Raw genomic sequence first — 25,316 nt, 5'->3', positions numbered from 1 at the left:
CCATCTAAAAAAGAGAAGAATAACATGAGTGAGTATAAAAATACTTAATAAGTAACTCCACTAGTAGGACTGCAATTTCTTAAAAATAACGTCACGGGCTCGTGTTACTTAGTCTTCACTAGGTTCTGAACATCCGTGAAACATAAAAATAAAAATAAGTGATCGATTGAATTTCTAACGATTAATTAATTAATTTAAAAATAAAAATAAAATAAATATTCATATTTAAATATGTTTTTACTTTCAAATCACTTAGGACAATGAAGGTGAAGAGAGAATCTGCGTAAGAACAGGTTATGTGGCTTCATCACCTTCGTTTTACAGTCACTTTCAACCAAAAATTCTTTGCAATGTTAGATCGAATCATCAGATTAGATGATCCGCCATTGATCGAAATTGTTTCGTTTCATGTCTCATTTCTTCGCTTGAATCTTTCAGCTCCATTCTATTTCGGAGGATTTCTTTGTTTTTCCTGTTTAGTTTTTGCGGCATACAGAAATCAAAATGCTTTGCAGAACTTGTTTGTTGGTTTTCCTTTAGTTGATTGTGGTAAAATGATCCATTGCAATGACCTGAGATCCATTTTTTAAGGAGGATTTTATTTTTCTTTTGTTTTTGCTGTGAGAGCTTGTCTGAATTGCACTCTCTCCCCCTGTTTTTCTTTAGGTCATCTGAAGAAATCTGGTTTATGAATCACTGAGATCGAAGCGGAGAATGAGTCATTTTTCAGGGGATTTCAGGAGGCCTGAATCAGGTGTGCTTACTGAAGTGTGTGTGTGTGTGTTTAGGAATCAGATTTTGCATGCGTTTTTCAGAAACTTTATGGTTTGAATTTCTTTGTGCAGCTAAAAGTAGATTAAAAGATTTATTGCTTCAAAAAGATAATCAACTTTGTGCAGATTGTGGTGCTCCTGATCCTAAATGGGCGTAAGTTTCCTAAGTTTCGTTATTGAAGGATTATGATCTAATCGTTTTGTTTTAATAATTTTTCCTCCGAAACAAAGCACATTGTTTTTCATTGGTGATATGCTTCCATGGATTTCTTTTCAATTTATATGATCATCTCAAGAAGTATGATGTATGATTCACTGCCTTTGCAGCTCTGCAAATATTGGTGTATTTGTATGCTTAAAATGTAGTGGTGTACACAGAAACCTTGGAACACATATATCAAAGGTAATACTCACCTTTCTCAAGATACAGATTTCGGTTTGCATTCCTTTTTTCTTTCCATATGTCATTGGAATAAACACTATAACTACTTTTAAGATTTTCCGATGTTCTGTGGTATCCTTATCTATTTGTTAAGCATGCTAAACGCTTTTCATCGTAAAAGTACAATTTGAATTTGATTTACTCGAGGGGAAAGCAATCGGTGCCATGCAATCTTGCAGCCTACATTGCTGAAATAGTAGTCCCCAGTTGGTCAATGTTGCTCTTGTTGAGAATAGTTTACAAGAAATGGAAGGTTACAGGGTTTTACTTCCTTCTCTCATCAGAAAACTTTGCCTGAACTTAGAACTGCTGCCGTTTTTAAGATTAAAGAAAATTCGTTGTTCTAAACATTATTGGCTCTGGTTCAGGTTTTATCAATAACATTGGATGAATGGACTGATGATGAGATTGATGCCATGATGGAGGTTGGAGGAAATGGTTTTGCGAATTCAATATATGAGGCTTTTATTCCTGATGGATATACAAAGCCTGGACCGAGTGCTAGCCATGAGGAGCGTTCAAAGTTCATAAAGTAAGACTCTGACTTGCAATAGTTGTCACGGAGGATCTCTTACATATTTGTGCATCATAAATGACAACTAGTAATTTCTCTGTTGTTTATATGACCATTTCAGCCATAATTTACAACCTACCGTGTAATTTTGCTCCCCTTTTACCAGTTGTGCTTAGTTAAAATGTCATGGTTTTGCACTTCAGCGATCAGTAAATGTTTAGCAAGGGAATCCGGATCATGATTTATGAATGTATATTGATAACATATTTAGTAACCATGCCCCTGTTCAGTTTTGAATCTCTAAGCAGTAATTTAAATAAGTAATCTTTCATGTAGGTCCAAATATGAACTTCAAGAATTTTTAAAACCTAGCTTGCGAATTATACCCAATAACTCCTCAAAGACTCCTGAGGCACCAAGTTGTTTTCAGAACTCTTCCAAGAAATCAGTAAGTTCAATTACATCTCATACCACATGATAAAATGTATTTTTTTTCTAACTGCTTCAAGCTTGGCATGGGGATCAGTTTTGAGTAATATGTTTGTAAATATGCTTCATATTCCCCCGAACCATTCTCCTCCAAAACATCATCCGAAATCTGGCTATAATTAGTTGGAGCTATTGGATGAGATCAGCAGCTAGTTAATATGTTTAACCATCTATGGATAGTAATCTATCAGCAGCTAGTTAATATGTTTAACCATCTATGGATAGTAATCTGGTTAACTCTCTCCTCTTTCTGCTTTTGGGACTAGCCACAGGAAGGCATGGTTGAATTTATGGGACTACTGAAAGTTAAGGTGATTAAAGGCACAAACTTAGCTGTGAGAGATATGAAATCCAGTGATCCTTTCATTACCGTGACTCTTGGGCAACAGGTCAGTAACAGTTCTGATCTTTCCAAGGGTGCATGCTTTTAAATTTTTTTTAATTGGTCTATGGTGGGGTGACTAAGAACTCTGCAAATGTAGCATTCTGAATGTCCTACTCTGAACCTGTTAACATGCTCAAAGATAGAAGGTGGATTGGATAATAATTGTTAACTTCTTGTTGAGAAATTGATAATGACGACTGGTTTTGTTGCTGATAGACTGCGAAAACGACGGTGAAAAAGAAAAACTTGAATCCAGTTTGGAACGAGGAACTCATGCTGTCGGTTCCTCAAGAATACGGTCCCTTAGAGTTGGTAAGGTTTTTTTTGCAGATTTTTACAGTTAGTTGATCCAATTTTTAGAGCTCAATTTTGTGTCCCTTGAAGTTGGTAAATATGAAACCTTGTTTTCAGATGTGTTATGCATTTGTTTCAAGCTACTGAATACTTGCTATGCATTTGAGGTTATTTTAGGAGGAAAGAAGTGGAGGTTAGGAATCGCGGATCTCCACGATGATATGATATTGTTCACTTTGAGCATAAGCTCTCGTGGATTTGCTTTGAACTTCCCCAAAAGGCCTCATTCCAATGATCATTCCCTAAACTAGCCAATGTAGGACTCCCTCCCAACGATCCTCAACCGTGAATACTCATTTTTTATTCTTTCACTTAATGGTCCATTGCAGAAAGTGTTCGATCTCGACACTGTTTCATCTAATGACTCGATGGGTGAAGCAGAAATCGACCTCCAGCCAATGTTAACATCAGCAATGGCATTTGGAGATGCTGAAATATATGGGGATATGCAGATAGGAAAATGGTTGAAATCAGACGACAACGCCCTTATCGACGACAGTGCAGTCAATATCGTGGACGGGAAGGTGAAACAAGAGGTGTCGCTCAAGCTCGGAAACGTAGAATCAGGTGAAGTGTACTTGGAACTAGAGTGGATGCCTCTTGATCAGTAGTCACACATATTATTGGAACAAGAGTGTGAGTTTCATTTTGTTATTGCTTATGAAATGCCTCATTCTGTTCAACCGATCAAAACTGCAAACATATATTTGCCCATGAAATGGTATGGCCTAAGTTCTTACCTTGCTACTAAAATAGGTGTTATTCATATTGCAATGTACTAAAATTTGAACCTTGTTTGTATGTATGGCTGGTAACTTTGTATAATCTCTTCAAACCCTGACACGAGACTCCTCATTAAATTAAATACTATTTAGGGTCATCCTATCTAATTATAGGGACATCTTAGTCATTTTACACCTACCATTGGTTTATTCCCTTATCATAATTTAATGATCATCAAATTTCATATATAACTTTATCATGTCATATTGAGCCGTTTCCTAAAGTTTCATAAGTAATAGAATTCATTTAGTATGTTCATGGCTCATTGAAATCAACATTCATGTCAAACGCTAATGTTAAAAAATCTTAAATACTTAACTCAACCTTAATTTCAATTTTTTCGTTTTCTTCGAGATGATTTGCTTTTGAGATCAATAGTTTAATCAGTTTCTTTTATTACATTGTCCTCTTAATCAATTTTTTTTAAAGACTAAAGGTCTAATAATGAACTTTTTTTTCCATACGTTCTCAAGGTCTCATTTTAATAATTTTTGTGTCATTGTTAGAAAAAGCAAAACAACCAAAGTTTTTTTTTTTTTTTTTTCTTTTAAAAATAATGTTGATACTCATCCCCCAAATCAATCTTATAGTATATGTTGAGACATACTTTCTCATCTCTATGATCATAACACTGCGTATTTTAACTATGTTCGAGACGTCTGACTGAAACATCTAATATTCCTTAGCAAAATTATTTTCATACATATACTAGTGTTTAGTAGCTTAATAAACTATAGCTCCCCATTCATGATACAAACCTTGCTAAATCTAAATATTATCAATACATCAATTAACATTCATATTTCATCAAAGATAAATCATATCATATTTTATATTATAATAAACATATAACTAAGTCAACAATAATAAAGTCAACTATAATACTGTTAGTGGTGTCAAAATTCAATTATGAGTTATATTTGATAATAACCAAGTAGTAACAACATATGCAATCAACGACATTTCCTTTTCTTATCGTACACATTACATATCTGATGCTCACAGGGCATCAACGGTCTGTACGTATCTGATGCTCACAGGGCATCAACGGTGGGACCATGGAACATGTCAAGCCTATATCGTAGACTAGTCTACATAATCTATAACCTAGAGCTCTCATGCCAAATGCAATGACCCTAGATTTCTACTGACATAAAATCACTATTGTCATCGTAACATACTCTTTTATGCAAAAATAAACATATAAAACTTCATCATAAAACACTGCCATAAACTTACATGCTCGAAAATAGCTTTAAAACAACGTAACCAAATATTAAATAAAACAAATAAATATTAAAAGTAAAAATACTCTATACTAACCTAGAATCTAAGAAATGAAATACCACTATCCTTACTTGTGATGTTTTCGTCAGTCGTACATGAATGCGTTTCTTTTACCTAAAAGAGTATTTTAAGACTATTAGGGTCAAAGATTGCAAACACATGCAACTCATGCTTAGAGACCTATCGTTAAAACCATCGTAGGGGTGGCCTTCAGTTTGGACAAAATTGGATGTGTAGTATTTCCTACACACAACCCACATGTGCGAGCATGAGTCCTCAGGCGATTCGCACACTCCCTAGACCCATCATAATCGGGATAGTTGTCCGTAGCCGAACGTTTGGAAGTCAGCAAACCTTCGAATATCATCCGAGGGATGATGATGATGATTATCGTCATAGCATACGCGTCTGTACTCAAGAATGAGAAAAATAATGACATTACGAATGAAAAAAGTTTAAAAAGGATAGAATCGAAAGAAAAATTCACTTGAAAAATATTGTGGAGTTGAAAATGTTCTTATAAAATTGAAATTGATGGAATCTAGTAATTAACAAAAAGAAAAAATCGATGGAGTGATCGAGAATGCTACCAATTCTTCCAACCAGACCGATATTTGAGTCACTTATTTGATTGGAAAGTAGAAAGTCACTTACTTATTGGTCTAGATTGAAGCTACTGCCAGCCCTTAATACTAGCTTAAGTACGAGTTTCACAATCATAAATTAGAATTCTCCTTGGTAATTGACTCACCTAATTTTTTATAAAATAATTTAAACTAGTACAACCTATAACTCTAAATAATTTAAACTAGTTAAACTTAATATTACGTCAAATAATTTAAACTAGCTAAGAGGCAGGTAGTCATACTAATCTTAAATACTTTCGAAAAGTTGAAGCAAGTAGGAAAGGGTCGGGGAATAGCAGACCCAAGCTGGATCAACTAAAGCGTCGACTTGGATCCGTCATAAAGTGTACTCTCCGACAGGCTTCAAACCGTTCAAGTAAGATGAAAGGAAGCAAGGGACCTCTATTTTATAGTAGAGGCAAACTCCCCACTTTCTCAACATAGTAGAGGCTTTTCCCCGTTACGTATTATCGTCGTCTCACGATTTTAAAACATGTCTATTAGGTAGAGGTTTCCACACTCTAATAAACAATGTTTCGTTCCCCTTTCGAACTAATGTGGCTGGATCTCAAAATTCACCGCCCTTGGAGATCTAGTGTCCTCGCTGGCACACCGCCGGGTAACTGGCTCTAATAAAATTTCTGACATCCAAAACCCATCACTAGTAGATATTGTCTACTTTGACCCGTTACGCATTGTTGTCAGCTTCACAGTTTTAAAATATGTCTACTAAGGAGAGATTTTCACATCCTTATAAAAAATACTTCGTTCCACTCTCCAACCAATGTGGTGTGATCTCACACTTAAACTTCATGAACTATACTTGTAATTTTTATTATCATCGATATGCATTTTAACTCAACAAGTAGAGAAGGATTTACCTCCAAGCTTTAAAAAAAAAAAAAACGCGGGTTTTCTTGTGTCTAGATCAAGAGTTATGCTCAAGCTGAAGCTCAATTACATCATTTCTAAGGGTATTTTAATAAATATGATTCTTTAGAACCAAGACGCAATGAAATACCATCGTCTCCCGCTGCCCAAGTACAAATACTATTATAACATTGGTTACTAGACCAATTTTCCATTTTTGGCCAAAATACTTCACCAGAAGCAACCCCGTGTTTGCTGTTAAAATTGCACCAAAATCGTGATGATTGCCAAATAATTTCTTTGAAGGTCCGGGAGTACTTCTCTCCAGGGCCGATCTCATGTTTGCCTAAATCGTCGTCTTTAGATTTGCAGTGAGCCAAGAGAGTTGAATTCTTCATATGATTCCAAATTACCACTTCCCATATGGAGAATGGACGCAGTATCTTTGACTCCTATTGTGCAAAACATGAGTTAATAATCATGTTTGATTGAAAGGCAAATAATAGGATGAAACAAAACATGTTTGGAAGCTTCATTTTTTTTTTTAATTTGTTTTTTTTTTTTGGTACACAAATCCATTTTGTTTTATTTCATATATATAGCCGAATCAAATTGGTATAGAACGAACATTACAGGTTATACGATCTAAATCTTATCAATTTTCTAACGTTATTTATCTAAACATATACAATACATGTAATAACTAATAAGGTGTATTATATATAGGAAGTTGTTGCATACAAGTTAAAATATGTTATATTTAGACGAGAGTTTGAATCGAACTTAACCTAACCTATAATGATCGTGTTGTTCGTAATGACTAATGCAAAAGTAAACAATACAAACATATAAGAAATTCATTCTTTAATCAACCTCTTTGGCGGGTGACATAATCTAGAATCTGACCACTGTTTTACGGTTGTAGGATCAAAGATTTTGATTTAGTTCATGTTGAGGATGTAATTCAAATTATGCGATGGTTACTTGAGTTCTTTGATCTAAATTACGTGATTGAAGTTTTTGTAGGATTTGCAACTTTTGAACATATATTAGTATATGGGATTCAAATAAGATAGTTTTAAATATATTATATTAAAAAACTCGGTCGCTAGAAAAGGCGCGAGAATTTCGCCGAGGCGCTGGAATTCTCATACCCCTCTCAAACACACTCCCTCGATCTCCATGACTCGCCACACACTCTTCTGTCATATGCTCTAGAGCTTACGTACAAGGAAAAATAGAGAGAGGGAGAAGGAATTCGAAAGCTACTCCAGCGAGACCAACCAGACAAACCCGACGTCAAAATGGCCATCTCATGCGACGAAAGATCCATCGATGATTGCATGTACATAAGAGGTAAGTTTCCACGCCTTAACAACGTCCCTTATTGTTAGAATCGAGAATGGGTTTTGAAATTGTTTGGGTTCGACCATCTCGTAGCTGAATTTAATCTTGTTTAAGGTAAATAAGGTTCGTATAAGGGAGTTAAGAATTCTTAAGTTACTAACGAAACGGGATGGATATTCCAATACGAAGCGACAATCAATGATAATGTGGAGCAATTTCGAGGAACGACATGGATGTAACATCATCACATCATCATACAACATCTTTACATCATCATATAAGATAAATCATAAATGACACGTGCAAGGGCCACTAGGCACGTGTTGTCATGCATAAGGCAAGTCTTCTGACCGAGCCGATAGTAAGACCATTTGGTTGGCCTAGGTCAAAGCTACCATGACCCCTTGATGCTAGTTTAAGGCTGCTCTCCGAAATTTAATTCTACGTAAAGAGTTCCACAATTATAAATTAACATTCTACTATGGAATTGGCTTACCTTATTTGGCATAAAAATAATTTAAATTTACTCCTAAGGATAAAAACTAAGCCTAATTTTGCACAAAATAATTTAACCTATGACTCAAAAAATTTAAACTAGCTAAAAAGGTAATTATACTAACCTTAAGTGCTTCCAAAGGAGTGAAACTAGTAAAAAAGGGTCCGAGCTATCGGACTCAAACAAGTAAGATAAGGATCTCCCTTTTAGAGTGGAGGTCAACTCCCACTTCTCAACTTAAGCGATGTGGGACAATTTGCCTTTCCTTTTAGTTTTTTCTTATAATTTTTGGGTTATTACATTTGGATATCCTGTACAATGAGTTTGTACAAGACTAAATCACGAAATATACAATAGTATCTCGATGCACGTAAACACACAGTTATGCATCAGATCCCCATACTTTCCATCACGGTATGATAAGTGAAAATTCAAACGTAAAAGTAGAGAGACCTTGATGTCATGTTGTACTATGTATGCAATGTGATGTCCATTCTATCATGTTATTACTAAAATGTAATAGTGCATGTATGGAATATGTCATGGATGAAATGAGAAAAGGAATGATGTTAATGCTATGTTTTTTAATGTAAATTGGGACCACATGCATGTATGTGTGTCATGTGCATCAGGATATTTTCTCGTTATATTATGTTAGTGCAGATGTGTACGTTCGATATTCATGTTCTCCATGATATCATGCGGGCTTTTCCTTTTCTATGGTGTCTGACAACGTATAATGCATTAAGCCCGACCATGCCAAGTCCAGGGGGTACGTATACGAGCCCGCTTGGTGGGTCCATGTGCACATAAATCCAATCCTGCTCGGAACTGGAAAGAGCCCAAGGTCATGTGATAGTTTTAAGATAGGTCCAATCATGTTATGTGTGTGACTACATTGTTAATCCCAACAGTGGGTTGACTTACTAAGTAAATCATAAAATACTCAAGTCACGTGCTACTCTCATATTTTTTAGGTAAAGGTAAAACTCTCATGCACGGATGACGGTGAACGCTCAAAAGACCATGTAAGTTCGGATAGGGCATGATAGGGTAGTAGAACGCGTTCAATTTCAATTATTAGTTGTCAAGTGTTTTTAATGCAATTGTTGTATATGTGATTAAAACATGCATGGAGCGTTGCATAGGACAACGTATTAAAATTTCAAGTTCTAACCCTCAAGAATGCTCCAAAATCTTGTGAAAATCAAAGTTAGAGACCTATAGTACCTTCATTCTTTCTCGGTTCTTAATGAAATTTTACAATCCAAACACGTAAACCTCTTCTCCTTATTCAATAGGGGAGCAAAATCCTTTTCGACTCTCGACTTGACTTTCACCCGAATTTTCTAATTTTTCTACCATTTATTTTCCTCTAAGGTTCTTACCTTTTTTTTCCTCTAAGGTTCTAAATAAAATCCTAGAAGTTTAGAATTTTAATTATGGAAACTTAAGTACGTGTCCGGCTTGGATGTTACAATGAAATCGCGTCTCAACTCGAGACAATGACACATGTATAGGGTAGTCGTATTTATTTTCTTAGACTTAGGCGGGAATAGAATGTTTTTAATTTAAACGTTTATTTATTTTACGTTTTTTATTGTGTCGTTTTCAAAGGTGTTTTCGAAACACGTAAGTCCATCAATGTGTTTTGTTGAAGGTTATGTTTTATGAAAGTTTAAATGAAGTATTTCCACCTTTAATGTTTATGATATATATACAGTAGAAACCTTAAATTAAGTAAAAATTTCGGGTCGTTACAAGAGGATGGAGTCCCAAATTGGCTAATTTAGGAAATGATCATCGGTTGATGAGCCACGAATACTATCTCCATCCATATGAGTCCTTTTGGGCAAGCCCAACGAAAATCCATGAGAGCTTATGCTTAAAGTGGACAATATCATACTATTGTAGAGAGCCGTGATTTCTAACAAGATATAGTAAACCAACAGAATCCCAGTCCATATTCCAAACCGTTCAAATGAAGCTTTGTCGATAAAGCCAAGAAGGAAAAGGTTGATGGCGATAGACAGTGAAGGCAGCCACGGGACGAGCGACTTGCCCCACACACGAGGCTTTTTAGCCTGTGGGACGTCGAGCCATAGGGCCAAAGTTGAGAGAAACCATATGGCATTGGACACTACCAAGTTGATCCAGCCATCGCTCGAGCCCCAGTATATGGCGGTTGCCATTGAAGATCCAAGGATTAGAACCAGACAGATTATGAGCTTGTTTCGGTTGGTTGGTGTTGTTTCACCGCTGATGTAGTAGTGTCGGATAATCAGGCCAACGGCTACCAGCATGAAGATGACGAGGATAGAGATAGAGAGGAGGTTTGAGAGGATTCCCGAGCTTGTAAAGAAGGCAATTATTGTTGTTGCAGTTAGCATTGTGGCTGTTGCATTCATGGGAGTGCCAGTCCTTTCATGCACTTTGGCGAACCATGGAGAGATCATGTGGGTTTTGGCAATGTGCGTGAGATAGCGCGCCTGTCCAATAGCACTAACCATCAACACGGTGGTCATGCCTTTAATAGCTCCAACAGCGACAATGTACTTAGCCCAACCCCATCCACCAGCCTCAAAAGCCACTAAAAATGGTGAATACTCATCAATTTGTTGGTACGGCTGCATCAAGCACAACGTAACCGCAAGAATACAATAGGCTAATGTGGTGATCGTCATTGACCCAACAAGACCAATAGGTATAAAGAACAAAATGGTCGAGGCTACGAAGATGCCACGAGGGCCATAGGGAGTAAAGGGAGTGAAGTTTTTCGGGTTAGCCTTGGTGAGGCCGACAACGACAATGAAGATGATGATGGCAACGTGGAATATGGAAGCAATGTTGTTGAAGCGGGAGGAGTCTTTGGTTCTAGCTACGGCGAAGGTGCAAATGACAATGATCACAACAATGGCGATGGGATCGAGCTGGTTGTAGTCGTCGGGGAAAGATGAGACGTGGATGCGAAAATCGTTCGGATGGTGATTGCACAAAGTGGCAAAGTATGAAGTCCATGAGCGGGCTACAGCAGCACTGCCAATTACACATTCGAGAAGGATGTTGCCCTCGACGATAAATGCCACGAAGTCTCCTAGTTCTACCCTTAGGTAGGCGAATAATCCACCTAAACAAGTAATTGTAAAATAAATTTAAATGAGGATTAGTGTAGAAATATTGTTGAATTCAAATCTTTATTAATTTAGTCTTCTTCTTCTTATCATCATTGTTATTTTAAATGGTAGGAAAATTTAAACAAGATATGAGGAAGAAACCATGAAAAAACGGTGGTTAAATGATATCGAACGATATGAAACTATGGAAGAGATGAGATTTGGAAAAGGACACGTACCAGCAACAGGGATCTCAACGGCGAACTCTGTGTAACAGAAGACGGAAAGCATGGCGGAGACACCAGAGACAACATAAGACAAGACGACGGCTGGGCCAACGTGTTTCTTAGTCTCGAGACCGATGAGGACGAATATTCCAGCACCGATGATGGCACCAATACCGAACCACATAAGGTCCCACCAAGTGAGGCTCTTCTTCATCTCGTTCTGGCTCTGAGCCTTCATCTCGGGGAGCACTTTAGTGTAATTTCTCCAACTTTAAAATGACTTCTCTGGCAAAAAAATCTTGCATCGAACAACCACAGGAGGTTGACAAGAAAATTTGAAACTGACCGAAGGTCGACGAGAGGCAAGAGAACTCCGGCGATCGGAGAATTGAAGGAGAAGAGAGTACTTAAGACAAGGCAGGAGAATAAGAAATGAAAATGGGATTATAAAGGAAGCATAGACGACGGTGACAACGGGTAGACACGATGGTTTCAGAGACTGGAATATGAGAGGAAACTGACATGTGGACGTTAATTGGGCGGTCACATTTGTGATATCAAGCTGTGGTTTCTAAATTTAATCATCCTATTATGGAAGAATTAGAAGATTTAGGTTTTAGTCTCAACCGTTAAAATGGCTTATACAACAGGTCGGAACTCCAAATCGTTCTCAATTGGATCCTTCGCCTTTGAAATCGTTTTGAAGATTTAATGTTGTTCGACCCGAACCGTAATTATAATCCAATTAAAACTAAAATTTAAAACAATTCTCCTAAAACTATATTTGGTTAAATGGAACGGATTTAAATATATTGTTAACTTTTTAAAAAAAAATATACATTTTTACTCGAGGTACAATTATATATACAAATAATTTACTCTCATGGAAGGTAATTCCTCAAAAATATATAATGAAAATGAGTCCCCCCATCTAAATTAAATATTTAAAAACATATAAATAGATATTTAACCAATAAATATTTTACTTTTATTAAAAACAAAAATTTGAATCAATTATCCAACCAAGCTAGCTAAAAAAATTTATGATTGGGTTGGTTGGAGTTCATTATTTAATAATGGTTGTATGCATTTTTGATGGCAGCGGACTTGCGATTGTGCGGCACTCACTTTTCAAAGTGAGATAAGCCAATTCGTTCTTGTGTCGCCTACGGCCAAGCGACGTATGCTCGAGCCTCTAGCCTCGGTTTTAAGAGAATGTTTTAGAAAACGTGGGCAGAGAGAGATTTTTGAAAGAGACGTTATATAAGCAAGCAAGAGAGAAATAACAACGACTCACAGTATATAACCTTGGGTAGGGAGAAGTTGACAACTTGTGTTGAGTCTAAAAGTTATCTCAACCTTGAGAATATTTGCTAAAACCAACACACATAAATGGTAATTTAATTCAACGTGTTTGTCCCGCTCGTGAGAAATGGGATTAGAGCTAAAAAGAAAATAGCACTTTTGTTGTCACATAAGAGTAAGGGCTCCCATGAAATAGAGACTTATAGGTCATACAAAATATGTGTAACCCAAAGAAGTTCAGCAGCAGTCATTGCAAGAGCATGATACTCTTTGGCATTCCAAGAAACGTGATAGAGACGTTATAGAGCGTGAGACAGTAGGTTGCTTTTTGGCATTCCAAGAAACGAGATTGTTACCAAGATAAATAGAATAGTTGGATGTAAAACGACAAGTATCGGGACAACCAACCAAGTCAACATTCGAATAAGGCACTAGTGCATTAAGAACAGTGGATGGACGAAAGGTAAGACCAAAGTGGAGTGTTGCCTTAACATAGTGAAGAATACGTTTGATAGCAAGAAAGTGATCTTCAGTAGGGGCATGCAAAAATTGACTGACAGAGTTGACGGCATGGGCAATATCTAGACGCGTAATAATCAAGTACTGAAGGACGGTAACAACAGATCGATAAAGAGTAGGATCAGAGAAAGGAGAACCATCAGCAGTCTGGTGTTGAGAAACAACCATGGGGTGTGGACTGGTTTGCTATCGAGCAACTGAGCACGAGTAAGAATATCTCGAGCATATTTTAACTGACTAATAAAGAGACCATCAAGAGTGAGTGAAGCTTCAAGACCAAGAAAGTAACTGAGAGAACCCAAATCCTTGGTAACAAACTCATAATGAAGCTTGCGAGTAAAGCTGTCAAGAAGAGATGAGTTGTTATCAGTCACAATAATGTCAGAAACATAAAGAAGCAGATAGATAAGGTTAGATTGTTGATGAAAGACAAAAAGGGACGTGTCAGCGTGACTGCAAGAAAAACCAAATGTGAAAAGAAATGAGCTAAAACGCTGAAACCAAGCACGAAGAGCTTGCTTTAAGCCATAGAGGGCTTTCTTTAATCGACAAACATGAGTGGGAAATCGAGGATCAATATACCCAGGAGGTTGTTCCATATGAACACGTTCAATAAGAGTTCCATTGAGAAAAGCATTCTTGACATCAAGTTGTCGAAGAGGCCATTTATTTGTGACTGCAATAGAAAGCACAACACGGACAGTGGTAGCTTTGACAACCGGACTGAAAGTGTCAGTGTAGTCAAGACCAGGAACCTAAGTATAACCTTTCACAACAAGACGAGCCTTGAAACGCTCAACGGATCTATCAAAAAAATATTTAATGGGAAACACCCATTTAGAGCCCACGATGTTGGTGTTGGCAGGGCGAGGAACCAAAGTCAAAGTGTCATTTTGTTGTAAAGATCGAATTTCTTCATGCATGGCAGCAACCTAAGCAGGATTCTTAGCAGTAGATTTGAATTCTCTTGGCTCAGTGGATGCAAGAAGAGCAGAAAGAAGTCCAGATGAGCCCAAAATACCAAGATTTGTTGGATGACGAGTTTTGAAGATACCAGCTTTAGCTCGTGTGATCATAGGATGAGAGCCCAAAGAAGAAGGAGAATCAACCGCTGGTTTAATAGAGGGCAGATCAAAAGTCAAGGGTGGCAAAGAGGAACCTACAAGTGAAGTACCAACTTGCACAGACCCATCCACAAGATCAGAACAAATATCACATGGAGATGAACTGGATCGAAGAATGTGCGGTGAAGAAGTGTAGGGGGATGAATCAATATGGCAAAGATGCGGTTCCAAGAAACTTGAAATATGAAGAGAGGAAAGAGGTTGGATCTAGGAGCTAGGGACATCAGAAAAGTGAGTTTCATCAAATTGAGCATGGCGGGTGATGTATAGCTGAGTGGTGGTGGGATCAAGACAATGAAACCTTTTATGAGAGGAACTATAACACAAGAAAATGCAAGGAATGCTACTGGAAAAAAGTATATTAGGCTTATAATCAAGCAAGCAAGAATAAACACGACAACCAAAGGAATGAAAATTGTCATAACGCAAGGAGTAGTCGTAGAGGAGTTCATATGGTAACTTACCTTTAAGAAGTGGAGTAGGCAACCGGTTGATAATATAAGTCATAGTGTTGAAGGCATCAACCCAGAAACGAGGAGAAAGATGGAAGTGAAAGAGAAGGGTCAAGCCAGTCTCAGTCACGTGACGATGTTTTTTCTTAGCACGACCATTTTTTTGCAAGTGTATATGGACAATAGAGTTGATGGTGAATGCCAGAAGTACGTAAGCAACCTCGATCCTTTCTTCTCTATGGCTTAGGTTAAATAATTGGGATTGATCGTTGCTAAGGTTAAATAATTGTTTGACTGTAGCATAAGGCCGTGGAAAGGACTTGGACCCGTTGTTCATAAAAATTGACCTTTTCCCATGGCTTCAGTCCCTCAACAAAATTAAAGATCATAAGGTTAACCCCCTCTCGGTATCTAGTTTTGTAGTGAGGACCTTGGTCTAGAGTTTTGAGTTATTATTCCTTAAACACTTTCTTGAAAAACTCAATCTTGACCTATGCCCAAGGCTTCATGTGTTTCCCGCGACAGTCTTAATACTTACATCCAAGGCTTCATGTGCTCTATGCGACACAATCTGCTTAGTATGTCCAGGGATTCATACGTTCCTTGCGACATAGTTTGGATACCTACACCCAGGGCTCCATGCGTTCTAAGCGACGTAGTCATTGTCATAAGACGATGTTGCACTGTTCATCAGGAGGTCTTTAGGATATCTCAGGTTCTCGTTCAACAAATCATTGATAAGTCTTGAAGTACGAACAAAAAATTCTTAACAAGTACACAGATTCATATGAATCAAATATTTCTCTGCATACATAAATCTTTCATAAGCATCTTGTGATTAAGTATTTATAAAAACCTTGATTTCTCTCGGACTCATATGGTAAATATCTCCACTTCTCGAAAATTTCTTAAAAAATTTGATAAGTGGGAATTCATACGTAAAAGTATAAAAATATATATTTATATTAAAATATATACATGCACTTTCAATAATGACCGTATAGCACAGTGGATTAACGCGTCTGACTTCGGATTAAACTATGATCAACTAAAATAACCGCATGTCAATGAAACTTATTCGTTTGAAAAAATTCATGAAAAATTGCCAGAGAGTGAAACCTTTTCTGGGTCCGGAATAGGGTTTGATCTCGTATACATGGCTACCATCTTGAAATGGTGGAATAGATTGTGGAAGTATCCATTAGCAATTTCTTCATATTTTGAAAAATATTTGTATAATGTTTAGAAAACGTTGACCAAATTTTGAAAAGGTGTCGAGACACAAACCGGGTTAAGTCGAGAGATATGACATTCATAATATAAGGAGGAATATTACTTAAACACGTGATCTCAAATAAAGGAATCAAAGTAGAAAGACAAAGGCAAAGACAGAACTAATTAATTGAATTATTGGAGTACGAGACCACATTTGAATGAGAGTGATTTTAAGGATAAGATAAATAATAATAATAATAATAAATAAAGCTTTAAAATTTTGAGGTGTACTTTACTTTCGTGTGATAAGGATTAAAAAAAAAAAAAAATCAGTGGCTGGAATTGACATCCCTATACGAATCATGACGGTATCACAATTGAAGATCATGACACATGCATATAGTAACTGTACTTGTTTTCTTACACTTAGGTTAGAATAGGGTCTTTTAATTTTATTGTTATTTATTTTATTTAGTTTTTCGTTGTGTCATTTAAAATATGTTTTCAAGCAGGTAAGTCCATGACAATGTTTTAAGATGAACCTTATGTTTTATGATGAAGTTTTAAATATTTAATTCTGCATATGAGTATAGATGATGATAACGGTAACGACACCTAGTAGAAATTTAGGGTTCTTACATAATCATAGGAACTACATATTTAAACGTGTTTATTAATAAACATAGAGTCACAAGTAAACGTTTTTGGTATTAATCTTAATGCAATTGAAAAAAACAACAAACTTGGAGATACAATAGTTAGATGAGTTGTCAAAAATTTATTCTTCATTTTCACTATTTGACTCAAATTCAACTAAATTTAATGAATTCAACTATAAATTCTCTCTTTTTTTTTTTTTTTTTTNAAGTTTTTCCTCCTAAAATTTAATGGCAATGGTATTTTTTTTTAATATTTTTTAAAGTTTAAGAATATTATTAAAACGAACTTTTACCGTTATTATCTAAAAGTGGTCTCGTTTCAAATTTTTTTAAAGGCTAGAGGTATTTTTTTTACAAAAATTAAGTTTTCGGATATTTTCTATAATTTAGACCTAATTTAAAATTTGTAATAAATTACTTAATGTTAAAAGAAATTGAAGATGCTAATGTTAATAGCCTATTATTCTTAAAATTACACAAATTAAAAATTTAGAAACTTATAATTTAACCTTAATTATTTTAATAATTAATCTCGCTTAATTTATTATTAATTTTTTAATAAAAAAGATTAGCCTCTATTTGTTAAGTTACTTCTATAAATTTTAAAAATATATTTATATTCACTAAATTATAAAAAATAATATTCTAGAAACATTGAAACAAGATTTTTTTTTTTTAATTAATTAATGAGCAATTTTGAAAGACAGAATTATTGCAACTTTTACAACAATGGATGTATTTTTTAAACCAGTCAAAGTTCACAATTATATATATATATATAATTTAGTCGTTTATTGTATTAAAATTAAAATTAAAATTAAATTATTATTATTATTTAACCAATTATTTATTTTTAAGGTTCAGAAAATGAGGTATTCTGAAATGATATTAATATTCTTCTAATCATTTAGATATATAACAAAACAAAAATTCACTCAGGAATTGAGAATCAACCTGTCCATTGTCTCTTCTTGGGAACACAAGAATATGATATGATTGGGATAAGACTCGAGACAGAGATTGAGACTGTTCCTTCCCCCAATTTGTCTTGCTTCTTCTAATTACTATTAAATTCCCCTGCTATCTATTGCATTTTCCACAAATCTAAATCGGAACAACAGATATTCATAATCAGATATTGTCTGAACAAATCAACTGTATATGAATCGGAAATTGGCAATAATCTTGTGGAATATCTGAAGATCTAAGATTATGCTAGTACAGGAACTCAATTCAAACATACCAGAGCAAAAATCAAAGGAAAGGAAAAGAAAAGGACATGAATCTCTTACAGAAATAAGAACAGCGACCGGATCTCATGGCTATGTACAATGCAAATTTGTCTTCAAATCAGTTGCTAACAATAATGTTAGCAGTTTCAGAGGCAGAGAGCGAGGACGTCGATCTACTATTCTGCTTCTTGAACTTGAAGAAGTAAATAAAAGCAGAAGTAATCAGAAAAGGACATGAATCTCTTACAGAAATAAGAACAGCGACCAGATCTCATGGCTATGTACAAAGCAAATTCGTCTTCAAATCAGTTGCTAACAATAACGTTAGCCGTTTCAGAGGCAGAGAGCGAGGACGGCGATCTACTATTCTGCTTCTTGAACTTGAAGAAGTAAATATAAGCAGAAGTAATCAGAAAAGGACATGAATCTCTTACAGAAATAAGATCAGCGACCAGATCTCATGGCTATGTACAATGCAAAGTTGTCTTCAAATCACTTGCTAACAATAATGCTAGCAGTTTCAGAGGCAGAGAGCGAGGACGGCGATCTACTATTCTGCTTCTTGAACTTGAAGAAGTAAATAAAAGCAGAAGCAATCAGTAAAGAAAAGCCTATAATTCCACATACCAAACTCACAACAATCAACGCGCCGCGAATGTGATCTCCGCCTGCTCCAGAGCGGTTAGCGTGGCTGCGATTCCACCACTGCGACGGCAGGCTCGTGTTCACCGCCTTCGGAAGCTCGACCTCGGAGGAGGACCAGGAGTTTCCTTGGAAGAACGATTGCATATTCGATGAAGAGTTTCCAGTAGCGCCAGGGTTTTGGTACTCCAAACCGTGCTCCGATGGACGCAGGTCTCTCGCATTTGAGCATCCGAAGAAGAAAATGGCGGCGAGAAAGCAATAGACGGCGGCGAATGCAGCAATCTGCGAGGGAATCGCCATTTCTTGTTTGTGGATTTACAGTGCGTTGCGTTTGTGGTTGGATTTTATCTGTGAGAGGGAGAGTTGATGAGGTAAGAGCATTGGAACGGAATCAAATTTGGGGGAAAGCGAAACGACGTCGGATTCCCCCTTGCCGGATTTCTTTTATATTAAATTTTCATTTACTTATTCTACACTTTTTAAAATGACAAAACTTAAAATTTCAATATTTTATTATATATAAAAATTTAAACTTATATTAATTATTTAATTTTAAAAAATACCCAAAAAAATTTCAAAAAGTTTTTAAGAATTTATTTAAAATTTTTATTTTCAAACACTTATTATTGAAAATTGAAACATTAAATATTTATATAAATTACTTTTAAATAATAATAAATAAAAAAAACCTATCAAATATATAATTAAAAATTGAGTAATTTATTTGAAAATATAAAAAATAACAAATTGAATAAACTATTAAATATTTTTTAGAAATTAAAAAACTAAATAAATACATTTTTAATAAATTTTAAAAATAGCCCATATTATTATAAAAAAATTATTTAAGAAAATAAAAATATGAATATCTTTCCAAAAAAAAAAATTTAAAAACTAAAATAAAATTTAAAGATTTTTTTTTTTTTTTTTTTTTTTTTGNACTAATAAAAATATATTTTATCTCTAAAAAGGATTTTAATTATATTATTCATCACTCCCTTTTATTTAATAAATTAACGTTACATGACACGTGGCATTTGATAATGGCTTATGATTTAGCATGACATAGGTGTAAGCCAATTGGATCAAACAATGATAAATGAAATATATTTATAATCATTCCTCACATAATTACCATATGTCACTAATCAGTAATCAACTTAATTATAATTAAATTTTAAAATAATTAAGACTTTACACACCTCAAACTTGAAACTAAATTGAGTTGAATTATCATTTTTTTTTCCTTTTCAATTTGGGTCAGGTTGAATTTTTAAAATCCAACAATTCCGGTTCACGGGTTTTCGAACCCATCAAACCTGCAAAAGAAGAGGAAGAAGAAGAAGAAAAAAAAAAAAGTAAAGAGAAAATTGAGAGTAAACATAAAAGAGTCTGTCGCGAAGTTTCGTCGGACCATCGTCGAAATTCACCTTCAGACGAGACCGATGGATGACTTCGCCCCATTGAGCGCGAACTTCATGTTCTGGGTGCTTGATGGAGGCCATCGCCTCGTTGAGCCTGCGTACCTAATTTGCATGAATTATATATTATGATGTTAGACGACGATTGCATGCACACTCTGTTATTTTCTATGGCCCATTACTATGATAAGCTTAGGGATTTACAGTTAGGAGCGACAAGTCACTCTAGGTAGACCTAACCTTCCCCTAGGAACTTCGCAGATTACCACGGCGATGAGGTATCTCAAGAGTGTTCATAGATTGCTAGTGTGTGAATGGTATCTATAGCTTCGTGGGAGGACAAGGGATTCCTGACCAATTCTTACTGCTGCTATCCATTTCGCATGGGAAATGTGTCTCCACGTCGTACAACCCATTAGTTGCATGGGAACAGGTTGGGTTGTGCCCCCCATATGGAGACTATATAGGCTTAGGAGGTACTCAGCACACCCCTAGGCTAGATACCATGTAGTCTCAGATAAACATGCAGAGGTAGCGTCTCATAGAGAGATACCGGCCATATCAGCTCGGCGTATGAAACCTTTAGGTATCAAATGAAAGGACGATAAACCGATAAAGCCCAAGGGGCAAGCCCCAAGGGACTAAGATTAGAACCAGATGTCCTAGAACCGAATTACGAGACCGTGGGAACCTGTTAAGTTAGGAAGCGATAGTAGGTGGCTTAATGAGTATAATTTTTATACTCATCCTTGCTATGTTTTCCTTTTTCAGGAGTGCGAGGCATAGGTCAAGGGCGGGCGTGATGGAGATAGGGATTGTTACAGAGGAATGGGCTTCCCCGAGGCGTCAGTCCAGTCTTTATTATGTATTTGCATTCTTCGTAATTTGTTTCCAAACTGTTAATTATTCTTGTTTGTCATTCGAAATTTTAGTGGAAGTAAATGATTTTTCTCTATTGCATACTTAAATATTTTGTGCATTCATGTGTCGTTGTTAGTCACGGTACGTAGTAAAATATTGGGTCGTGACACACCGTGTCCTATTTTTAAAATTATTATGAAAATTAAGATATTTTATCTTTGTTATTGATGTCAGTGATGCGTTGTAACTTGTGAATATTTGATATTGGAACTTTATGAAATTATATTTTCCCTAGAGTCGCTAACAAACGTAACTTTTTTACGTGAAAACATTCCTCTAAAACGACTTCATAAAATGATGTCATGGACTTATAAGTTTAAGAAATGATGTTAAAACAATACAAAAGAAATATTAAAATAAAATTAAAATAAAGGAAGGTAAATATAAAAATAACAATGCACTATACTAACCTAAGATCTACTAAATTAAATACAACTACCGTATGTAAGTTTCATAGTCTTTGTTTGCAATGTCGCCGTTGCCTTTACCTAAAATATTAAAGTAGCACCTGACTTAAGTATTTTAAGGAATACTTAGTAAGTGGCCCCACTATTAGCTCGGGGAACGCAAACACATGCAATCATGGAACTTGAAAAACAAATCAACTGTAACAGCTCAAGTCCAAAACAAATCATCTGTAACAGCTCAAGTCCATCGCTAATAGATATTGCTTGTTTTTTACTCGTTACGTATCGTCGTCAGTTACACCGTTTTAAAACGAGTATACTAGAGAGAGGTTTCCACATCCTTATAAGGAATACTTCGTTTCTCTCTCCAACCGACGTGGGATTTAACCATCGATCCTCCTTGAGGGCCCAACGTTCTTGCTGGCACATCGTCCGATGTCAGGCTCTGATATCATTTGTAACAGTCCAGGGCCATTGCTAGTAGATATGTTTGCTTTGGCCCATTACGTATCGTCGTCAGCCTCACGGTTTTAAAATGCGTAAACTAGGAAAAGGTTTCCACACCCTTCTAAGGAATCTTTCGTTCCCCTCTCCAACCGATGTGGGATCTAACAATCCACCCCCCTTGAGGGCCAACGTCCTAGCTGACACACCGCCCCAGTATCTGGCTCTGATACCATTTGTAAAAGCCCAAGTCCACCACTACTAGATATTGTCCGCTTCGATCTGTTATGTATTACTGTCAACTTCACAATTTTAAATCGTGTATACTAGGGAGAGGTTTCCACACTTTTATAAACAAAAAATGTTTCGTTCTCCTACGAGCTGAGGTGAGATCTAACAAATATAATCTAAAATTTGTGGTCGAGAATGTTCTAAGTCTGCATAAGGCAGTCGTAGGTAAAGACCAGCTCCCCAGTTAGTAATACATAAGCAAACTCTTGAGTACTAAACTCGTGTGGAATTGATAGAGTGTAAGTTTGTTCTTCAATTACAAGGTTAAACAGAGTCCATTTCGGGTACTCCGATGAAAAAATTGTTGAAGATTATTGATAGTGAGTCCCACATTGGTTAATTTAGAGAATGGTCATGGGTTTATAAGCGAGGAATACTATATCCATTGGTACGAGACCTTTTGAGGAAACCACCTCAAAAACAAAAGCACGAGAACTTATACTCAAAGTGGACAAAAGCACGATTCCTACCAAAACAAAAGCACTAGGGAGTTTCGTTCACTTGACAAAGAACTTGTGAAACCCGAGTAAATGATCCAAATCTCAAAAATATTTGTTATTACAAAAATAAAACTCATTGGAACTTGAAAAACATTAAACCTACCGGAACTTAAGACATAAAACACGTTTGAACTTGTGCTAAAATTTGGAAAGTTTCTCCCTCTCATATGAAACGAGGGTGGGGCAGGTCAGGGAATTTGCCAGGGATGGAAAGAAATCTCTCCCCACACCCTTCCTCATTCCCGGACTCAATGGAGAATCCTTGCCCCATTCAGGGCAGGCCCTCACGGGACTTTGGCCTCATAGGTTAAATGGACATCTCTACTCACATGTTTTCACCTGAATGATTTGGATCAAACCATTTGTAATAATTATAGAGTTAATCGTATCAACCGTGTTCCTCAATGTTAATAGGATGAGACACCCAAATTTATTTATATATCATAGACTTCTTAGATTATTACTTTATGTTATGTTATAATTTTTGAATTTTTCGTACCGGGGATAATATTAAATTGCAAATAAAATATTTAATTATTATTAAATGATTAATTACGTTATTATTAAATGATTATGTTATATTAATAATTTTTTATTTTTCAAGCACATTATTACTCTATTCTAAATGTCAACCCCAGATCTAGCTCGAGTTTTCATCTCGAGTCACTTGTCAAATAATTTCTAGTGATCGGTCGTTCTTCCAAGGGTGAAAGCTTTTATTTACTTTTTTTTTTTTTTTTTTTTTTTGGAACTTTCACGATATTATGACTAACTTCTCTCTAGTTTCTCTATACATAAGGTTCACTCTCGACTAGTTGTCTACTATGTTCTCATACAGCCTGAGTCTTCAATCACATACGTAAATACTCGTATCATATTACTAGCTAAAACATGTTCGAAACTTATATACTTATAAGGTGACAAAACGGACGAGCTCATGTGTTCTCGTGTGCTTGCACACTCTCAACCACAAGCGCCCCACACGCATGCACTCCCACACATGTCACATTTTTCCTTCGGGCAATGGCTGAAACTCTTGTTCACACGAAGAATTTGGGGTTTCTTAAAATTTTTTCGCTCCTCAAAACACCACAATAGCATAGTCCTTACTCGTATGAACTTAAAACGTGCTCCAAATGACCAAAACAACACCCAAACCTATACGAATCTTAGATTCAAACTTCCGATTTAATGGGTTTCTGGTTTCTGTTTAATTTCGTTTTTCCCTCCAAATTTGTGCTTATATAACCATCTAATATAAGTCACGAGTATACCTATCATATATATCAACCAATGCATGCATATCTAATAGTTGGAAAGGTATTAAAAGCACGATTAACTAATAGGAGAGTGTCGTACTTGAAATTCAAGCTAATCAACGAGGTAAGGCCGCTCTAATCCTTCTTAATTTAACCAAAATATTAGTAATTTCCTATCAAAACATCCTAAATTAGTGTATTTAAATGTAATTTCACCTATATTGGAATATTAATTTATAGTTGACCAAGCTAACCACTAGCTAAATCATATCATGTTTTTCAGGGCAATATATTAATTTATTCCTCTTGAAATGGCAATAATTGTCAACTAAGAAAATATTAATTTTTTTCTCCCTTTTTTGAAATATTTTTATAAAAATATTAATTTTAAAGAATTTTTTAAGTGGATAATTTTTATTTTAAAATATAAATTCTATTAAAATAAAAAATAAAACATCTTAAAAAATTAAATAAGAAAAATGGACCAAAATTTTAATCTTACAATATAATATTTCCCACATATATAATATATATTTATTCATTTATTTACTTACTAACCAAGTAAAGAAAGAAACATATAGAATGCAAATAAATAAATAAATAAATAAATATATATATATATATATATATATATATAGGACAAAAATTTGGCGGGACAAGGGTGGGAATGAGAGCAAATATAATCCTCGTCACCAACCTTATTTAGCTAAGAAAGAAAAATCTCTCCCCAGTCTCTAAAAGTTAAATATATATTGTTCAAAAGATCACGTGACAATTATTGTTAATTTTTAAATATATTTTTTTTTACTATACAACAAAATATATATATATATATATATATATATAATACTTTAATTTGACCCCATAATTATTTTTCTAATTATTTATTATCCAATATCACTTAAAAATAAAATTTTAATCCTTTAAATGGTAATTTTTAAAAATATTTGAAATTGAAGCGCATATCTTACCTTTACCTTTGAAAATAATTAATGGATATATTTTACTTTTTATTAAAACAAAAATATAAAAAATTTGAATAAATGATGAAAATAACGTGAATGGTGCTAGTTAGATTAAATTAATTATTTAATAAAGTTGATTTAAGTCCATAAAAAAAATCACAATTTGTAATAGTTCAAGTCCATTACTAGCTGATATTGTTTGGTTTGGTCCATTGTCAGCCTCACGATTTTAAAATGCATCTATTAAATAG

At 35.2% G+C, this 25,316-nt stretch overlaps 3 protein-coding genes across 5 annotated transcripts; 1 reads left to right on the top strand and 2 right to left on the bottom strand.

Annotated features, from left to right (window-relative positions):
* The first annotated feature begins 230 nt into the window (after nt 1-230).
* On the top strand, nt 231-3,795 carry LOC111801404 (ADP-ribosylation factor GTPase-activating protein AGD12-like). 3 transcript variants are annotated; one of them, XM_023685394.1, is made up of 9 exons: nt 231-293; nt 667-754; nt 846-927; nt 1,101-1,176; nt 1,584-1,747; nt 2,066-2,177; nt 2,485-2,607; nt 2,820-2,915; nt 3,287-3,795. In XM_023685394.1, exons 2-9 carry the CDS (start codon nt 715-717, stop codon nt 3,566-3,568), a joined length of 975 nt encoding a protein of 324 aa, XP_023541162.1. In that variant the 5' UTR covers nt 231-293; nt 667-714; the 3' UTR covers nt 3,569-3,795. The 3 variants fall into 3 exon arrangements, with proteins under 3 accessions (XP_023541162.1, XP_023541164.1, XP_023541161.1); XM_023685396.1 differs by lacking the exon at nt 231-293 and adding an exon at nt 335-549 and having other exon boundaries at nt 2,491-2,607; XM_023685393.1 differs by lacking the exon at nt 231-293 and adding an exon at nt 337-549.
* A 6,466-nt stretch (nt 3,796-10,261) lies between these two features.
* LOC111802718 (cationic amino acid transporter 1-like) lies at nt 10,262-12,020 on the bottom strand (the record flags this gene model as incomplete). Its single annotated transcript, XM_023687184.1, has 2 exons — nt 11,719-12,020; nt 10,262-11,493 (listed from the first exon to the last, which is right to left on the bottom strand). Coding segments are annotated over exons 1-2 (1,458 nt in total), but the record flags the coding sequence as incomplete, so codon positions are not given.
* A 6,684-nt stretch (nt 12,021-18,704) lies between these two features.
* LOC111802125 lies at nt 18,705-19,157 on the bottom strand. Its single transcript, XM_023686391.1, has one exon. It carries the CDS (start codon nt 19,155-19,157, stop codon nt 18,705-18,707), a length of 453 nt encoding a protein of 150 aa, XP_023542159.1.
* Between the last annotated feature and the right edge of the window lie 6,159 nt (nt 19,158-25,316).

This window comes from Cucurbita pepo, chromosome LG09 (assembly GCF_002806865.2).
Source record: "Cucurbita pepo subsp. pepo cultivar mu-cu-16 chromosome LG09, ASM280686v2, whole genome shotgun sequence".
In the NCBI taxonomy this organism is placed as follows: Eukaryota; Viridiplantae; Streptophyta; class Magnoliopsida; order Cucurbitales; family Cucurbitaceae; genus Cucurbita; species Cucurbita pepo.
This window is presented reverse-complemented; position numbering and strand designations above follow the sequence as displayed.